The sequence below is a fragment of the Gymnoscopelus microlampas genome (genome assembly GCF_963454915.1).
Source record: "Gymnoscopelus microlampas genome assembly, chromosome: 17".
Classification (NCBI taxonomy): Eukaryota; Metazoa; Chordata; class Actinopteri; order Myctophiformes; family Myctophidae; genus Gymnoscopelus; species Gymnoscopelus microlampas.
This window is the reverse complement of record NC_139954.1, coordinates 35,498,116-35,513,556: the sequence shown is the minus strand read 5'-3', so window position 1 is coordinate 35,513,556 and position 15,441 is coordinate 35,498,116. Positions and strand designations below refer to the sequence as shown.

Here is a 15,441-nt window from a genome sequence, read left to right as displayed (position 1 = left end):
CTAGCAGAGGGAGCATCGAGTGGTGTCTGTTCAAGGTCCATCAAGCAGTGGAAAAGGCTCTCATTGCTGCAGAGTACAAAAGAACAGGTCAACAGGTCAACAATTGCTCCATTACACAACTCGCAGAAAGAATTTCCCGCTACAGAGCTCAGTTTATTAATTTGCCCCAGGTCGTAGAAGAACTACAGTTACTGGGAGTCGATGCCAAGAGGACTCAGTATCCAAGCTGTCACCCTCCTCCCCTCATTCCCAATGGGCAGTTCAAACCAGAGAATGAAACTCGAGCACTGGAGCTGGCATCAGATATTCTCAGTCAAATTGAGACATATGTCAATTAAGCATTCAAGATGGTAGGCTAAATGTGTTGAGTTGAGTTTAAGAAGATACTGTTAAAATTGTTGTCAACCATACATATTGTGATCTGATCTTTGTAAACAAAGTAAATATTTAGAGGGACCAATAACCTAGATTTTTCTTTGAGATGAAAATGAAAACATGCAAGAAACTTAAAACATTTACCATTAAGAACATGAAATAAAATGCATGCTTGTACTTCAAGTTCATTGACTTTTATGCTTGAGAACTTTATTTTGAGATGTAATACTGGAATTTCACTAAATACATTTAAACCATCCATATCTTTTATCCGTTTTATTTTCTGAGCTGTGATTTCTTATGTATCAGAATGTAAGGGCAGAGGGTGGCATGGTTAGTCATTAGTAAAGTTGCACTTAAAAAAACATGCGCATTTTTCTTTCTTCAGTAATGCGTATAATTCATGGTATGGAGGAAGCAGTAATACATTTTCAAGGGCATCACTCACTGTGAATACTTACTGTAGAATATAATACTGTGCCTGCCTGGAATCATGTGTCATCTTTGTTTCCCTACTGTCACAAAAGAACACAATACAAAAATATTATGAATTAAAACGAGCAAAAACAAACACCTAAATCTGATGTACTGTATATTACACCTTGTCCGGCAGCTAAAGGACCTATTTTGGGAAATGTGGTCTATAGTTTTTTTATTGGCCCAAAATATTGTCTATATGCATACATTCATGAAACTACCTGCTGACCAGCTGTCAGCATTGACCTTTCTTTTTTTACAAGGGGTTATATGTGACCATACCTCTCGATATACCCCCCCTCTAAAAAAAAAGAAGCTCAATGCTGATAGCCTTCCATAATGTTAAACAATAAGGCTGTGAAGGAGGTGAGATCTCAACAGTCACCAGAATAGAACAGTCTTCTCCTTGTGTTGGGGTGTATGTGCTTTGTCTCCTTTTGGAAGTGGCCTGTTCCCAGTGTTTGTACAATACAAAATGTTTACAGGGCTCATCATGTTTCTTGTTCCTCCATTGTCTCCATGAGCGAGAAACTCTTCCAAATTCTAGTTAGTAAGGGGAGGGGTTCATATTAACCAGATTCAGTCTTTGTCCTACTGTAGATCTTCTGATGAACCCACCACACGTGTCCACTATCTATTAATAACTTACACAAGACCTATAGTGCATAGCAAAAAATCCTGAGGGGGGGCGTCAACAAGTGTCATTTGGTAGTGGCGGACATCTTGGTGGGTCATAAACAGGTTGACTTAACATTGACTCCCACCAATAGAACACCGAAGTCCTGACGTCACTCGTTCATCCCCAGGTTCGTAAAGTAATTTCGCTATGGAGAATAACATTGGGTCATCATAGAATCGTCTCATACAAGAATTGTGGTCCAAAAATAAACAAACTGTCTCGGCATAATTGTCAGGGAGGAGGCTCTGTATCGTTTATGATAGTCAGTCACTTATATTTGATACAGTCCGTTTCTGGCGAAAATGTAACTAATTCGGCGGAAGTAACATTATCGTTTTTTCACCGTCAGTTGATGCTTCATATCCATAAGAGTCAAACCGCCGGGGTCACTTGTTTATTTTTGGAACACAGTTCTTATTTGACACGATATTAAAGACGTCTATGGGATTCAGAATGGGGGTGGAAAACCGCGAACCAGGTAGACAAACCAAGGATGTGTAAATTACGTCAGACTTCGGTGGTCTATATGTCTGCAGCTACTATGCCACGCCCCCCGTGGTGACAACACTTTGCCAAGCACTATAGGTTCCAAAGTGGTGTGCACATGTAAAAGGAACAACCATACTGTGATCTTCAAGATATTTAACATGCTATGAGGCAGGGGAGAAGGTACACAGTAAAATCTGGAGTGTTCATTTAAACAGGTAAACGCGCTCATTTAAACAGGTAAACGCGCCAGACTTTACTGGTTAAGCAAAGCACATGAAATACTTGCCTTGTACAGTACATGCAACTCAACATTTGCAAACACTCATTCAATGTTGATGGCACTCAAATCTGACATTCTGCATCACACCCACATTGTCTACCTTTTCTTTTGTCAGTTTGTGTAGAAGATGTAACATTCTTAATCATTATTCATAGAACTAAATAATAATTTGGGGATAGAAATGCATGTTTGTAATGGTTGATGTTCATATCAAGTATAGCCATCTTGTTAAAAAAGAAGAAGAAAAGAAAACAATACTCCCGTCTTCATTCATTTCCTATCAAACAGCTGAGGACCTTATTGAAATCAAATTGAACGTGAGCTGGGAGAGGAACAGGCATCTGTTAAATACGTAAGGCTTAATTCAAGACATTACATTTGGCTAAGTTGCTAATGCATGAATGATTGGGCTCCATCATCTATCGTGTTCAAATCATCACATGAAAATGCCTGTCAGCAGTCACTCAAAGCAACATGTCATGTTACTCGTATCGATTTGTTCTTTAAAATGGTACATGACATGTCACATACTTTGAAAAGAACAAACTAAGGAAGTTAAGGGGTTAAGGGAAGTTAAGGGTTAAGGGTCTTTCTAAGTTACTTAATAAACTCCACTACAGTAAGTACAACCACAGGAATGATTCGCTCCAACCAGCAGCACCAAAACAGATTTAAGAACATGACTCTGCAGTTAAAACACAAGAATGTGGGTAACATTTCATTTTGGACATATACGTATGTTGTAGACTGTAGAACTGTTCGTGCTTAACTGATTGAAAAAACCCATGTCAGATATTTCCATTGGCAACATTCATCACCAACCACAACGCAAAGCAACAAGACTATGCAAAACGTGAAATGTAAAACATGTGAGGCTGTTTGAGTCAGGGTATTGGTACTGTGTGCAACGGTGTGCTATGACACAAGTGTACAGTATGGCAAACGCAACTGACATTCATAGTTTTACAAAAGAGAGAATCAGAATCAGGTTTATTGTCACATCACAGGTTTACACAAGGTAAAAAAGTGGGTGAAATTTGTTTTTGTACATCGTTCCCATCGCAACGTTATTTCCATAGAAAGAAGCGGGGGAGGAAGAAGAGGGGTGGGGGGGCAAGTGGAAGGAGATCAAACAAGAGAACAAAAAGGCCAAACAAGTTATCTGCCTGAGCTGCCTGAGCATAGCAGCAATGTATACTGTGCATGATATACTTATGGACGTTAAGGTGCTTAGAGAAAAAAGAAAAGCACAATAATAGATTAAAAAGTCAGTGGACTGACCCTGGTATAATCCGCAAGTAGTCCATGATGGAGAGCAAAAAAAGAAAGTAATTTGTCCCTGGTATAATCCAAAGGTGTGTTTAAGAAGAGCAAAATAGGTCCGTGACCAGCTGGACAGTACCGCCTATTGTCAGGCTCCTGAACAAGGCTCATGCCTCATTCAGCAGTCTGACAGCAGCCGGATTAAAACTGCACCAGAACCTGGTGGTGGTACTCTTGATACTGCGGTAGGGCCACTTGCCCGGTCGCGGTCGTAATGAACCGCCATGAGAAATGGTAATGGCACAGAGTATTATTGTACTATAACCATCTGCTTGGCTATCAGCCGCCCTGGGATCAAAGTTATACAATCTGCTATTCATACACAACCCACCGTAGTTTAAGCATAGCCTGTTTCACAAGTCAGATGAGAGAGACGTGAGATGACACTCTTTAACTTTCCATCCATGTGACGCTTTGTTGTCATTGTCCTCTTTCAACCGCCCAGTTATATTACTACTCATGTGGTATGGTCCACATATGATTGCCTCTGGCTGTCTGTCCACACAACGAAACAAGCCTCACTGAAGCCAGGAACTCTTATCAACGGGATGACCCCGGGGGGTCGACCACCACCACCCCGACTATGAGGTAATGCTCCTCCAGAACCTCGTTGGTGACGAGGGACACCAGGTCAAGGGCCTCCTGCTCTGAGCCCTCCAGCTCCACCAGCAGGTTGGTCCACGTGAACACAACACTGGACGGAGGGGGGGGTGGGTGAATGAGAGATGAAGGGGGGGGGGGTGTCAAGGTAGAACACAGAAGGGGAAGGGATGGGGGAAAATCAGGACGTTTGGTTTAGAACAGGATGGCCTTGCATTAGGTTGGTCAAACCAATGCATGTCTGACATTTTGCATCTTTATTCAAATATGTGGCAGCAGGATCTGACATGGAAATACAATTCTTATCAGGGTCAAGTTCAGATTCTAGGCCACACATGGGCAACATGGCTCAGGGGCCGGACCATCTCAATCCGGCCCGCCAAGTCTTCAAAGAAAAACAAAATGACCCCCCGCCCAAAACAAATATACATTCTAAAAGGCTGCCATATGTTAATGGTTTTGAGACAAACTAATTCAACTCGAATTAATAGTAATTCATATTTACCATTTGAGTACTACACCTGCGTTCCTCCATCCCTATGTACTCAAATGTTTTATGTTTATAATGTAACAGTGAAACAGTCTACTGTGAGTCCATAATTATAACATAATAATGCAATGTGTTTTAACAGTGACCTGGAGTGGTGCATATCAGATAAGATAAGTTACTGTATACATTTAAAGGCTCATTTAAAAGTTGATCCGGCATTGAGGTACACAAATTGTTTTATGTAGGCTAAGTGATCTTTTCATAACCTCATATAGGCCTATGCTAGAGTGATACAGTACAGCTGTAAAGAAAAAAAAGATCAACATTTTGTACCTGAAAATTCTTGTTGTGAAAGCAAGGACCTTATTGTAAAGTAGTCTGGCATGTCTACAAAATTCATGCAGTTTTAACATAATTCAGCAGTGTTTCAAGTTTCAATTAAACTGTAGGCTACAATGTGTGGCCCTTCACTCACTTTATCGAAGTCAGTATGGCCCCCTGGAAATACATGCTGGCCACCCCTGGCCTGTTGTAGGCTTTATTTCCTTCAGGTATAAGTTACAGTGCTTGGACTAGAAAGGTTAGCTTATTCTGCTTTTATAATGTATGTGTAACAGCGAGAAATAGACTACGCCACCCTTTAGTTAGGCTGAGTTAAAGGGAACTCAATAAACACCATATAAGTTTTCCCCAGTCAAGCTGAATGACAAATGAATGACAAACACAGAGTGTATAAAATCATAGTAGAATAGTACTGATCTTTATTTAAGAAAATCTATGAGGTTAGAAGAGCAATAGATAAAATATAGCAAGACAATTATTGATCAACACTAGGAACCTGGGCAGTCCAGCGAACCCTTTATACACAGAACCCAGTTGGGTCACAGCAAGCTGCACATAGTAGTATACATAGGCTACTGATGTAATATAACTGAATGCTCTGTCATGATAAAACTGTGCTCAGATGGGAAGCAGCCAGATTAAACAAATTATACAATAACTCAAAAAAACACAAAACCATATAAACTAACAATAAACCATTGGGCAGCGGCAGACAACGCCTCGGCAATCTGTAAAGTATTAATTATCAGTTTCAATAACATACCATAATTATTAATAAGAATTAGAATATTGCCATGGCGTGTGCATACCTCTACTATGGTCCACTGATCATAACCACAGCAGCTCAGCTCACAGTCTTTGCCAAGTCCTATATAAACAAATTTAAATTTAAAATACACCACTATAAAATCAATAACCGTTACAAAATCGCTGCACATAAGTAAATGTTTGCCTACCAACGTTCCTCCCCAGCTCAGCGTGACGGCAGGTGATTTCGACACTCATTACCGCACTGCTCAGCTCCCTAATACCTTTATACTAATCATTAGGCATTGGTTGCAGCTGTGAACTGACGCCCGGCTGGGAGGTCCCACAGGCTACATACACTATTGTCTTTTCTATATTACAATTTGAGTATTTGTCAATATATGTTTTTGTTGTTGTTGCTGTGCTTAAGATAAGATTTTTTTTGTGTGTACATGACGCTTTTTTTTGTTTACAACCATGGTGAGAGAGGAGAAATGCCCTTTCCTTCCTAAACCATATGGGACATCGGTATTTGCAAATTATAGCAAACATACAAAAATGACGAATGTCGTTTGACAGCTATGTGCATAAGAGCACGCAGGCACTGCGCCCTAGGTGCTTACTTGATTGATTGATTGAATACTTTATTAGCAGTTTGCAAAAAAAACACAGGAAAGTGCAGTTCAATACAAGGACCTGCTAAGAGGATTTTAAACCCAAGAAAGCCTATGGCTTGTTTCCATTGGGGTCCTTTGTACTCATAGAAAAGTAGGCAGCAATTTTGTTTCTCTAAATCTAAAATATACAATAAGAGTGGTACCGTTCACTAACATGCAGTTTGAATGTGTATGAATATAAAAGACAAACGCATCACAGAATCAACAGTAGCTTATAGACCTCTAATTAGAAAAAGCATAGGTACAACCAGTGGTGGAAAAAGTCACAAGTTAAGTAAAAGTATCAATACTGCAATGTAGAAATACTCTGTTCACAAGTAAAAGTCTGGAATTCAAAATTTACTTAGTAAAAGAGTAAAAGTACAAAAGTCTTGGTATCAAAATATACTTAAAGAACCAAAAATAAAAGTAGGCTACTCATGATGCAGAATGTCCCATTTCACAAGTTTTCAAATGTATAAAAATCTTTTTGAAAATAGCCGATCTACAAGCTCACAATGCATTGCATCATGTAAATGAATGTAGGCTACTTTGTTACTTTACACCACTGCGTGCATCAGTGTTAATTTTGACAGCAAATTGTGATTTAGTCTTCAGTCTTAGTCTTTTGAAGGTAACCGCCCAACTCACTCCAAATCCAACTCACTCCAAATCGCGCCCAACTCACTCCAGACATCTCACTCCACACACTTGCCCAACTCACTCCACACACTTGCCCAACTCACTCCACACACTTGCCCAACTCACTCCACACACTTGCCCAACTCACTCCAAAAAATATTATTGAGTACAATATTGAGGAATTAAGTACAATATTGAGGAATTTGTTACTTTTAACTCTATTCTGTTTTAGGCTTGGTTAAAGTTTTAAATACTGTCTCTACAAAACAACTTAATGGTTCTCGCTGGCCACTTTGGCACTTGGAGTCCAGTGTTTGTTAGATGTCTTATTCTATTGTTGGTCAAATCAAGAGGTGTTGTTATATTCCTCGTTAAGGTTTTGGCCCTCCTCCACTGAGTTCACCCGCATAATCACCCTCCACCCAGGTTAGGGTTAGGGTTTAGGGTTAGGGTTAGGGTTAGAATGTAAGAGTCTCCACCGATTCACACACACACACACACACACACACACACACACACACACACACACACACACACACACACACACACACACACACACACACACACACACACACACACACACACACACACACACACACACACACACACACACACACTATAATATTATAATTTATAGCTGCAAAGTAACTAGTAAAACAAATACATTTAGTGGAGTAAAAAAACAATATGTGGATCCAATATGTAGTGGAGTAGAGGTAAAACCATTGGAAGTTGGGAATACTCAAATAACGCACAAATACCCAACATTGTACATAAGTACAGTACTTAAGTTAATGTACTTAGTTACTTTACACCACTGACACATTGAACCAATATTACACTGGTGACATTGCATGGAGTGAGTTGGGTTTGGTCCTGGAGTGAGTTGGCTATGGTCCTGGAGGGAGTTGGTCTTTGGTCCTGGAGGGAGTTGTCCCAGCCCTGGAGTGAGTTGGGCGAGCCCTGGAGTGAGTTGGGCAAATATTTCTTAAGTCTTCATGGAGTGAGTTGGATTTGGAGTGAGTTGGGCGGTATTCCTTTTGAATAACACATCATTTAGTTTTAGTCCCATTTTAGTCTTCTGAAATTGTTTAGTTTTAGTCTAGTCTTAGTCAACTAAATGAACACTGCCATGCCATGTAGCCTATACATTAATATTGAATGCATTATGCATAGGTAACACAGCAAATAGCCTACCACAATATAGGGAAAGCATATGCTTGTTTCCTATAGGAAACGGAACAGATAATGGCTACCTTTATTCCACTTTTATAAACAGCTTATTACGTATAAGTTTCGTTTCATTGCCTGCCCTTGCGTACCAAGAAATGTGTTAAGTTTCGTTTCTTGATGTTTGAGTTCGCATCAAGGAAATGGTGAAAGGATAATGAGCTGGCATTTATTAACCCAGACAAAAAAAAGAAAGAAAAAAACAGTAGACCTACCTATAAAACTACAGATTACAACGTCAGTGATCATTGACAGAGAGCGAGCTGATCTGACTGCAACCTGGGTTACCTGACTGTTCTCTCATAAGACCATGACTGAGGTAATGTAGCCCAATTATTTGATTGGATAATTATTATTTATGATTATCTTTGTCATCAAGTTTAACGTAAAGGGCAGGCAATTTGATAGATATATAATAGAATAAAAAGTGACCTAAGAAAAGTAACAGTTATCTAAGTGGTTATATGGAATGGAGGGTTTTTGATAGATTGGAGGGAGGGCGAGCTCCAAAAGTGATATTTGGCATATTGCCATTTTGTAAAGTGGTATATGCCAAATAACACTTTTGGAGCTCGCCCCTTGTGATAGATTGATTGAATACTTTGTTAATAGTTTGCAAAAAAAAGCACAGACAGAGCACAGTTTCATACAAAAGGATGCTAAAAGGATAAACCAAAGAAAGCCTTTAGGGCTTGTTTCCATTGGGGTCCATATGTATTCAATTCATCGAAACATTTAAAGACAAACAATAATATACAATAATGCAATATAAACAAGGTACTGAAATTATTGTCTGCACATTTTCTATTTGACTGTATTAGCCTACTTTATTTTCAAGGTGATGCAGATGCAATTATGAAAATATTTAAAAGTAGACTAGCGGCACTAGCCTACATTTAATTTGTGTTAAATAGCTTTATAGTAGCCTATGATTAGGCAAAGCGTCATGGGCCATTGTGGCCACGGCCCACGGCCCGGTCAGTAAAGGCCCTGCCTGCCTAGGGGCGGATTAACCCTTCGTGGTGCCCGGTGCTTGGACACTGTTTGGTGCCCCCCAGACATGTCGCCTTTCCGACGTTAACGAACCCTATACCTAACCCTCACCCTAACCCTAACCGCACGCGGAAGCCACTAGTCGGAGTGGCGAGATGTCGGCGTGGAAGACGGTTACCACCCCCGAGACGGTTTTGTCAACGGGTGGGGGGGGGGGGGGGCGTGGGGTGCTGCGCGGAAGAAAATGACGCTCTAAATTCGCCTTTTTTCGCCGTTTTTTTTTTCACGCCGTTTGGTGCCCCCCCAAAAGTTGGTGGCCTGAGCTTCAGCTCCTAAAGCCCGTTGGTTAAGCCACCACTGTGCCTGCCCAGTCTCCTGTTCAAACTCCTGGGCAAGATTTGGCTGAAGTGAATGCAAGGTTGATGGCTGAAGTGAATCTCTCTCTCTCTCTCTCTCTCTCTCTCTCTCTCTCTCTCTCTCTCTCTCTCTCTCTCTCTCTCTCTCTCTCTCTCTCTCTCTCTCTCTCTCTCTCTCTCTCTCTCTCTCTCTCTCTCTCTCTCTCTCTCTCTCTCTCTCTCTCTCTCTCTCTCTCTCTCTCTCTCTCTGGGTACAAACAGACATGTCCGTTCGCGACGGAACGAACGGCCGGAAGTCCCATCCACTCCCATGTTAAAAAAAAAAACGGGTACACGCCCCCGTTTTTTTTTTAACATGGGAGTGGATGGGACTTCCGGCCGTTCGTTCCGTCGCGAACGGACAAAAACGGACAAGTGTGTTTGTACCCTCTCTCTCTCTCTCTCTCTCTCTCTCTCTGTGGTTGAGTGGTTGAACAGTGTTTGCCTCTGCCTCCCTCTAGGGGCTACACTTTGAACATCCACTTTTCATCCGGTTTCTATACTTTAATCTCTCACTATCTATCTATCTATCTATCTATCTATCTATCTATCTATCTATCTATCTATCTCTATCTCTCTCTCTATCTATCTATCTATCTGAATGTGAGAAGCTATTTTATTTCAGTAGTCTGTGTGTGGTCCCTGTAGTCCTACCAGTTAAGTGGTCTGTCATGTGGTCCTTTTTCGGTCTGGTCAGTTGCTTAGTGGTATGATGCATGGAGTGGATGGTCACATGGCCTCCCCCCCCCCCCCCCCCCCCGTTTTTGTTGTTGTTTTTCTATGGAGAAATAAACAAATAAACATCACTAATCATTATATTTTGGGACAAGGTACTCTGGGTCCCTGACTGGTCAGGCCAGCTGCACATGACTATTGTGAAATGTGTCATTTGTGTTAGGTGGCCTTAGAAATGTAATGGCTCTTAAAAACAAGAGGGCAATAGGGATTGCGCAATCCACCTGCAATTAGTCCTATAGTAACGAACCAGGCAATATTTTTCCAATATACATCTACTAGATGACCGATTGATTGGCACACTGGAGCCAACACTGGAGCCAACAGGAATCAATTAGTGACTAATATGCAGATTTGATAAGCAGTTTCTGTATTTTAAGGATTACCAAATATAGGCTATTTCTGTGGGACTATGAAACTTTATTAACCTACATTAAACTCCCTTTACTGTTAAAGTTGATAAAAAAGGAAAACAAGACTGACATCTCATACAAATAAATAAAATAAAGTTGGTTCTTTATAATCAGTTTACATTTTTTTCTGTTACATGATCCTATCCAGGAAGGATGAACAGGAAGAAAACTCGGTGAGTAGTGTTCCTTTATCTTCCTATTCAGAAGCATCACCTTTAAATTGATTTCAGCCAATCAATTATTCAAATAAACAGTACACAAAAACATAACAATGTTTGACTCCAATTTGAACTTTTATCATCTGTGATGATAAAAGTTTTGTGTGTGCGAATTTTTGTGAGGCTTAGGGGTAGTTTTTGACCAAAACAGGGGGCCACATATATTAGACCTCGAAAAACCTTGGGCAGGTGTCTCTAATTAGCCTAAAAAGTCACAAATCCCTATTTCCCGTCATAATGTTTTCTTTTCTTTTCAAAATCTTTTTATTGGATTTTTTTAATGTTCCCCAGGTCAGTCAGATAAAAAGGTTTATCATGAACAAAAATAAGGCCTTCTGAAAATAGTGCCTTGCAGTGTAGAGCTCAAGACCATAATGCTCAGCCCTAGTGCTAGATAAGAGAGTGTGGAGGGCAGCGATTCAGGAGACCCGAGTTGATGTTGGCTAGACCGCACTATCGCAATTATCAGTCATTTCTGGTAGTAATACAGCAATTTGCGACATTGCAACATGTCTTGCCTATATATGTAAATCTTGGTGAATAAAAGTATCAATTTCTATCAAAAACATTAACCTTGCTGGGTGATTTCAAACTTTTGAATGCTAATGTACACTGCATTGTTTTCATTGCAATGTGTAGGCTTAATCACGTTTTTCTGTTTAGAAATGCGTTTGGTGCAACAGCTCCTCCATTCATTGACTACCTGAAAGATATTCTACGTAGATATCCTGATGGTGGACAAATTTTGAAGGTAGGACCAGTGCACATTCTGCTAAAACTGTTACTATTACTATTATTAGTATTATTAGTATCTTGATGTCTGCTCATATTAATATAACCTGCACCTTAATATTAGTAATCTCAATGTGTATATATATATATATATATATATATATATATATATATACACACACACACACACACACACACACACACACACACACACACACACACACACACACACACATTCTTGTCATTTGCAATGGTCTGAACAGGAGCTGATCCAAAATGCTGATGATGCTGAAGCATCTGAAGTTATTTTCATCCATGATGAGAGGAGCTACGGTACAGAGACTCTTTGGACTGATGACCTGGGGAAATACCAAGGTATGTGTGGCTTTCTGACAATTCTATGTATTGTCAAACATTTCAAAGCTGATCTTTGTCATTTTTGTCAGTTATCCAAAAAATATCAGCTGGACCAGTTTTGAGAACCAAAGAAATAAACCTTATGTGATAACTTGTTAACTGACTAAATATTTTGAAGGCCCTGCTCTCTATGCCTACAACAACGCTGTATTCGCTGCTGAAGACTGGGAAGGCATTCAGAATACAGGAAGGAGTGTCAAGCGCAACGATCCAAACAAAGTTGGGAGGTTTGGGATCGGCTTCAACTCTGTTTACCACATAACAGGTAAAACAATGCAAAAACAAGTTTTAAATATTCTGATAGTAATCATTGCTAAAGGGTGTTTCCAGTGTTTCTCTTCAGCTCTTTAATAGACAGATATTAAAATGTTCATGTCAGGATACTAATTTCAATGAAAATGTAATGAAATATGTTGTTTTTTCCCATACAAAAAACTTAGAGTAAAAAAAAAGTATGTTGCAGATATACTGTAATATTCATACATCTGCAAGTTTCTTTTTAAATGCTTAAAAGTCGGTTTGTATAGGTAAATATTGTGATGGATACTTTTATTGCAACATTCAGCCAAAACAATGCAATATCAAATATATTTCCTTGTCAATATCATTTACATTTAGCATACCTTATTTATGTTTCCAGATGTACCATGTATATTCAGTGCAGGACACATTGCCTTGCTAGACCCCCAAGAGAAGCTACTTGGAAAAGAAAGTGGAGGCATTCGATGGTCTTTGTCTGATACAGAAGACCAGGAAACTTTAATGACCTTACGTGACCAATTCCACCCCCTTCAAGACATCATTCCTCTTGTGAGCAAGCAGACCTGGCAAAACATTATCACAGGAGACCAGCTCTTTCACGGGACACTTTTCAGATTCCCCTTGCGCAATGAAGCATCAGAGATCTCTGATAATGTGTACGACACCAATAGAGTCGCTCAGCTTTTTGACAGCTTCCTTTCAGATGCAGACTTGAGCCCACTCTTTCTGAGAAATGTTATATCTGTGTCCTTGATCCATGTCAAGCCAGACAACTCGGTTAACATCAAAGTTCAAGTGACCTGCTCGCAAGGCACAGATGTTTTAGATTCTGATGATTTAGCCATCCAGGGCTCAACAAGCTTCAAATACATAAGCTTTTCTTCAGAAGACCGCAAAGAGACAAAGAAGTGGCTCATCACATCTTGTTGCATGAAAGAAGGCCACATAGCAAAGCTTGATACGTTAGCAAAAAAGTTGTGCTTTCGTCCTCAAGTTGACTTGGCATTTCTATGTTGTCAGCAGAGACACTCCACTGACAGTAGGCTGAGCTGTTTTCTGCCCCTACCTAACAACGAATCCAACAAGACTGGACTCCCAGTTTATGTGAATGCATGCTTTGGCCTCACAGACAACAGAAGACACATCAAGTGGCAGGAGGAAGACCAGAAATATGATGAAGCTGCTCAGTGGAATGAATTGCTAGTAAAAGACGTTCTCCCACATGCATACCTCAGGATCCTCCAAGATGCTGTCAAACTATCCAAAGACGAGGCACTCCCTGCGTCCGTTGTATATGATCTTTGGCCAGACATCAGCCAGATGCAGCACAAAGACAAATGGCATGAAATTGCACTCGATGTACTCCAACGCCTATTCAGGCAGAATGTTGCCGTCCTCTCTCTTGCAGCAGATGAAAGAAAGTTTGTCACTCTTTCAGAAGCTTTGCTCCCCTGCAATCATTCAACAAGCACTGAAATAGTGGCCGCCATTAAGAGGATTCTGGTTTCTTACGGAGAAAATCTTGTCACATTACCAGACAGTGTTGCAAGAGCTATCAAGGATGCCTATCAACACCATATTCCCTTGAGGCATGTGACGCCATCATTCCTAAGGGCAGTTCTCCACAGAAATGGTTTGCATCATATCTCCAAAGAGGACAAGCTCTTACTTCTGGAATACATTTTGAGTGATGGACAATACAGAGAACTTCAGGGCCTTCAGCTCCTTCCACTCAGTGATGGGACTTTCAGATCTTTCACAGATAAAGAAGAGGACATTGCTTTCATTGATAGCAATGAATTTCCAAGGTAAGTTTATTATTATTGTCATTATTATTATTTAAACAATCATGGTGTAATGCTATATAGACTATAAACTACAATCAATTTACCAGCTAAAATCATTTTAAAAAATGCAATATATCACTGTAGTCATTCCCAGCTCTAGTAGAGCACTTTTTTATTGTCATTGCTATCATTGAGAACTCTTGCTCTACACTACAGAGTCCTGCTGCCAGGCTGCAAACATCTCTTCATTCCCAGTGATCTGAGTACACCTTGCCTTACCCACCTGAAAGATCTAGCCACAAAACGTAAGGATATTATTTTGTACAATGCAATGATATAATAATTATTCAATAATTACATCTACAATGTACAGTTCAAACATTTTGTTTTCACAAACATACAGGCACATACATACAGGCGCACGCACACACACGCACACACACACACACACACACACACACACACACACACACACACACACACACACACACACACACACACACACACAGGGTACATACACGCTTGAGCGTATGCTGACGGCAAACGCTACGCTACGTGACGCTAGGCCTTGTTCCGGATCCGACGTTACTTTGATAACTTCCGGAGCTTTGAGCAGCTGGTGGGCAGCGCCGTCTTTCAGGAAGTGTAGTTCTCTTGGACTAGTGCTAGGACAGAGGAATAACACTACACATCATGAAAACATTATGCATGTGCAATATAAAATATTAATATTATCAAGTGATATGAAAACATTAGCTAATGTTTTCATATCAATGGATAATATTAATATTTTATGTCAAGGTGCCTTGACAAATTTAAAACACCATTACATAATTATGAATAGTATTAACCACATGAACCCCAGCATCGGGGGAATATGAGCCAAAAATAGCCAATCTACAAGCTTATCTTAAACACAATTTTATACAATATAGAGGTGCTTCATCTCTCTCTCAGCTAGGGGGTCCTTGGCCTGAAAACGTTGAAGACCCCTGGCATAAGGGAATACCATAGTTAACACTTAAGTTAATTCTGACAAGCAGTAAAGAAAACACATTTAAACAAACTAAAAGGAGACTCGTTGCCCACATCAACAAACCAACAAATACAGACATACGTGTGAATTACATTAATAATTATGATTGACAGATTCATATGGT

General features: G+C 40.1%; 2 protein-coding genes across 3 annotated transcripts in view; one reads left to right on the top strand and one right to left on the bottom strand.

The window, feature by feature from the left end:
• LOC311064146 (disco-interacting protein 2 homolog A-like) overlaps window positions 1–15,441 on the bottom strand; it is a 183,313-nt gene that overhangs the window by 25,478 nt on the left and 142,394 nt on the right. The window lies entirely within an intron of this gene.
• The window catches only part of LOC311064144 (sacsin-like), a 49,411-nt gene that overhangs the window by 21,867 nt on the left and 12,103 nt on the right, over window positions 1–15,441 (top strand). The window contains exons 1-7 of one of the 2 annotated variants that reach the window (XM_084083920.1): window positions 8,576–8,649; window positions 11,015–11,039; window positions 11,748–11,835; window positions 12,080–12,191; window positions 12,352–12,498; window positions 12,874–14,302; window positions 14,498–14,586. The exons of the other annotated variant lie outside the window; for it this stretch is intronic. Coding sequence (XP_083940046.1) covers window positions 11,020–11,039; window positions 11,748–11,835; window positions 12,080–12,191; window positions 12,352–12,498; window positions 12,874–14,302; window positions 14,498–14,586 — 1,885 coding nt within the window. The 5' untranslated portion in view covers window positions 8,576–8,649; window positions 11,015–11,019. Of the gene's footprint in view, window positions 1–8,575; window positions 8,650–11,014; window positions 11,040–11,747; window positions 11,836–12,079; window positions 12,192–12,351; window positions 12,499–12,873; window positions 14,303–14,497; window positions 14,587–15,441 lie in introns of those variants that run through there. 2 annotated transcript variants of the gene reach the window in all.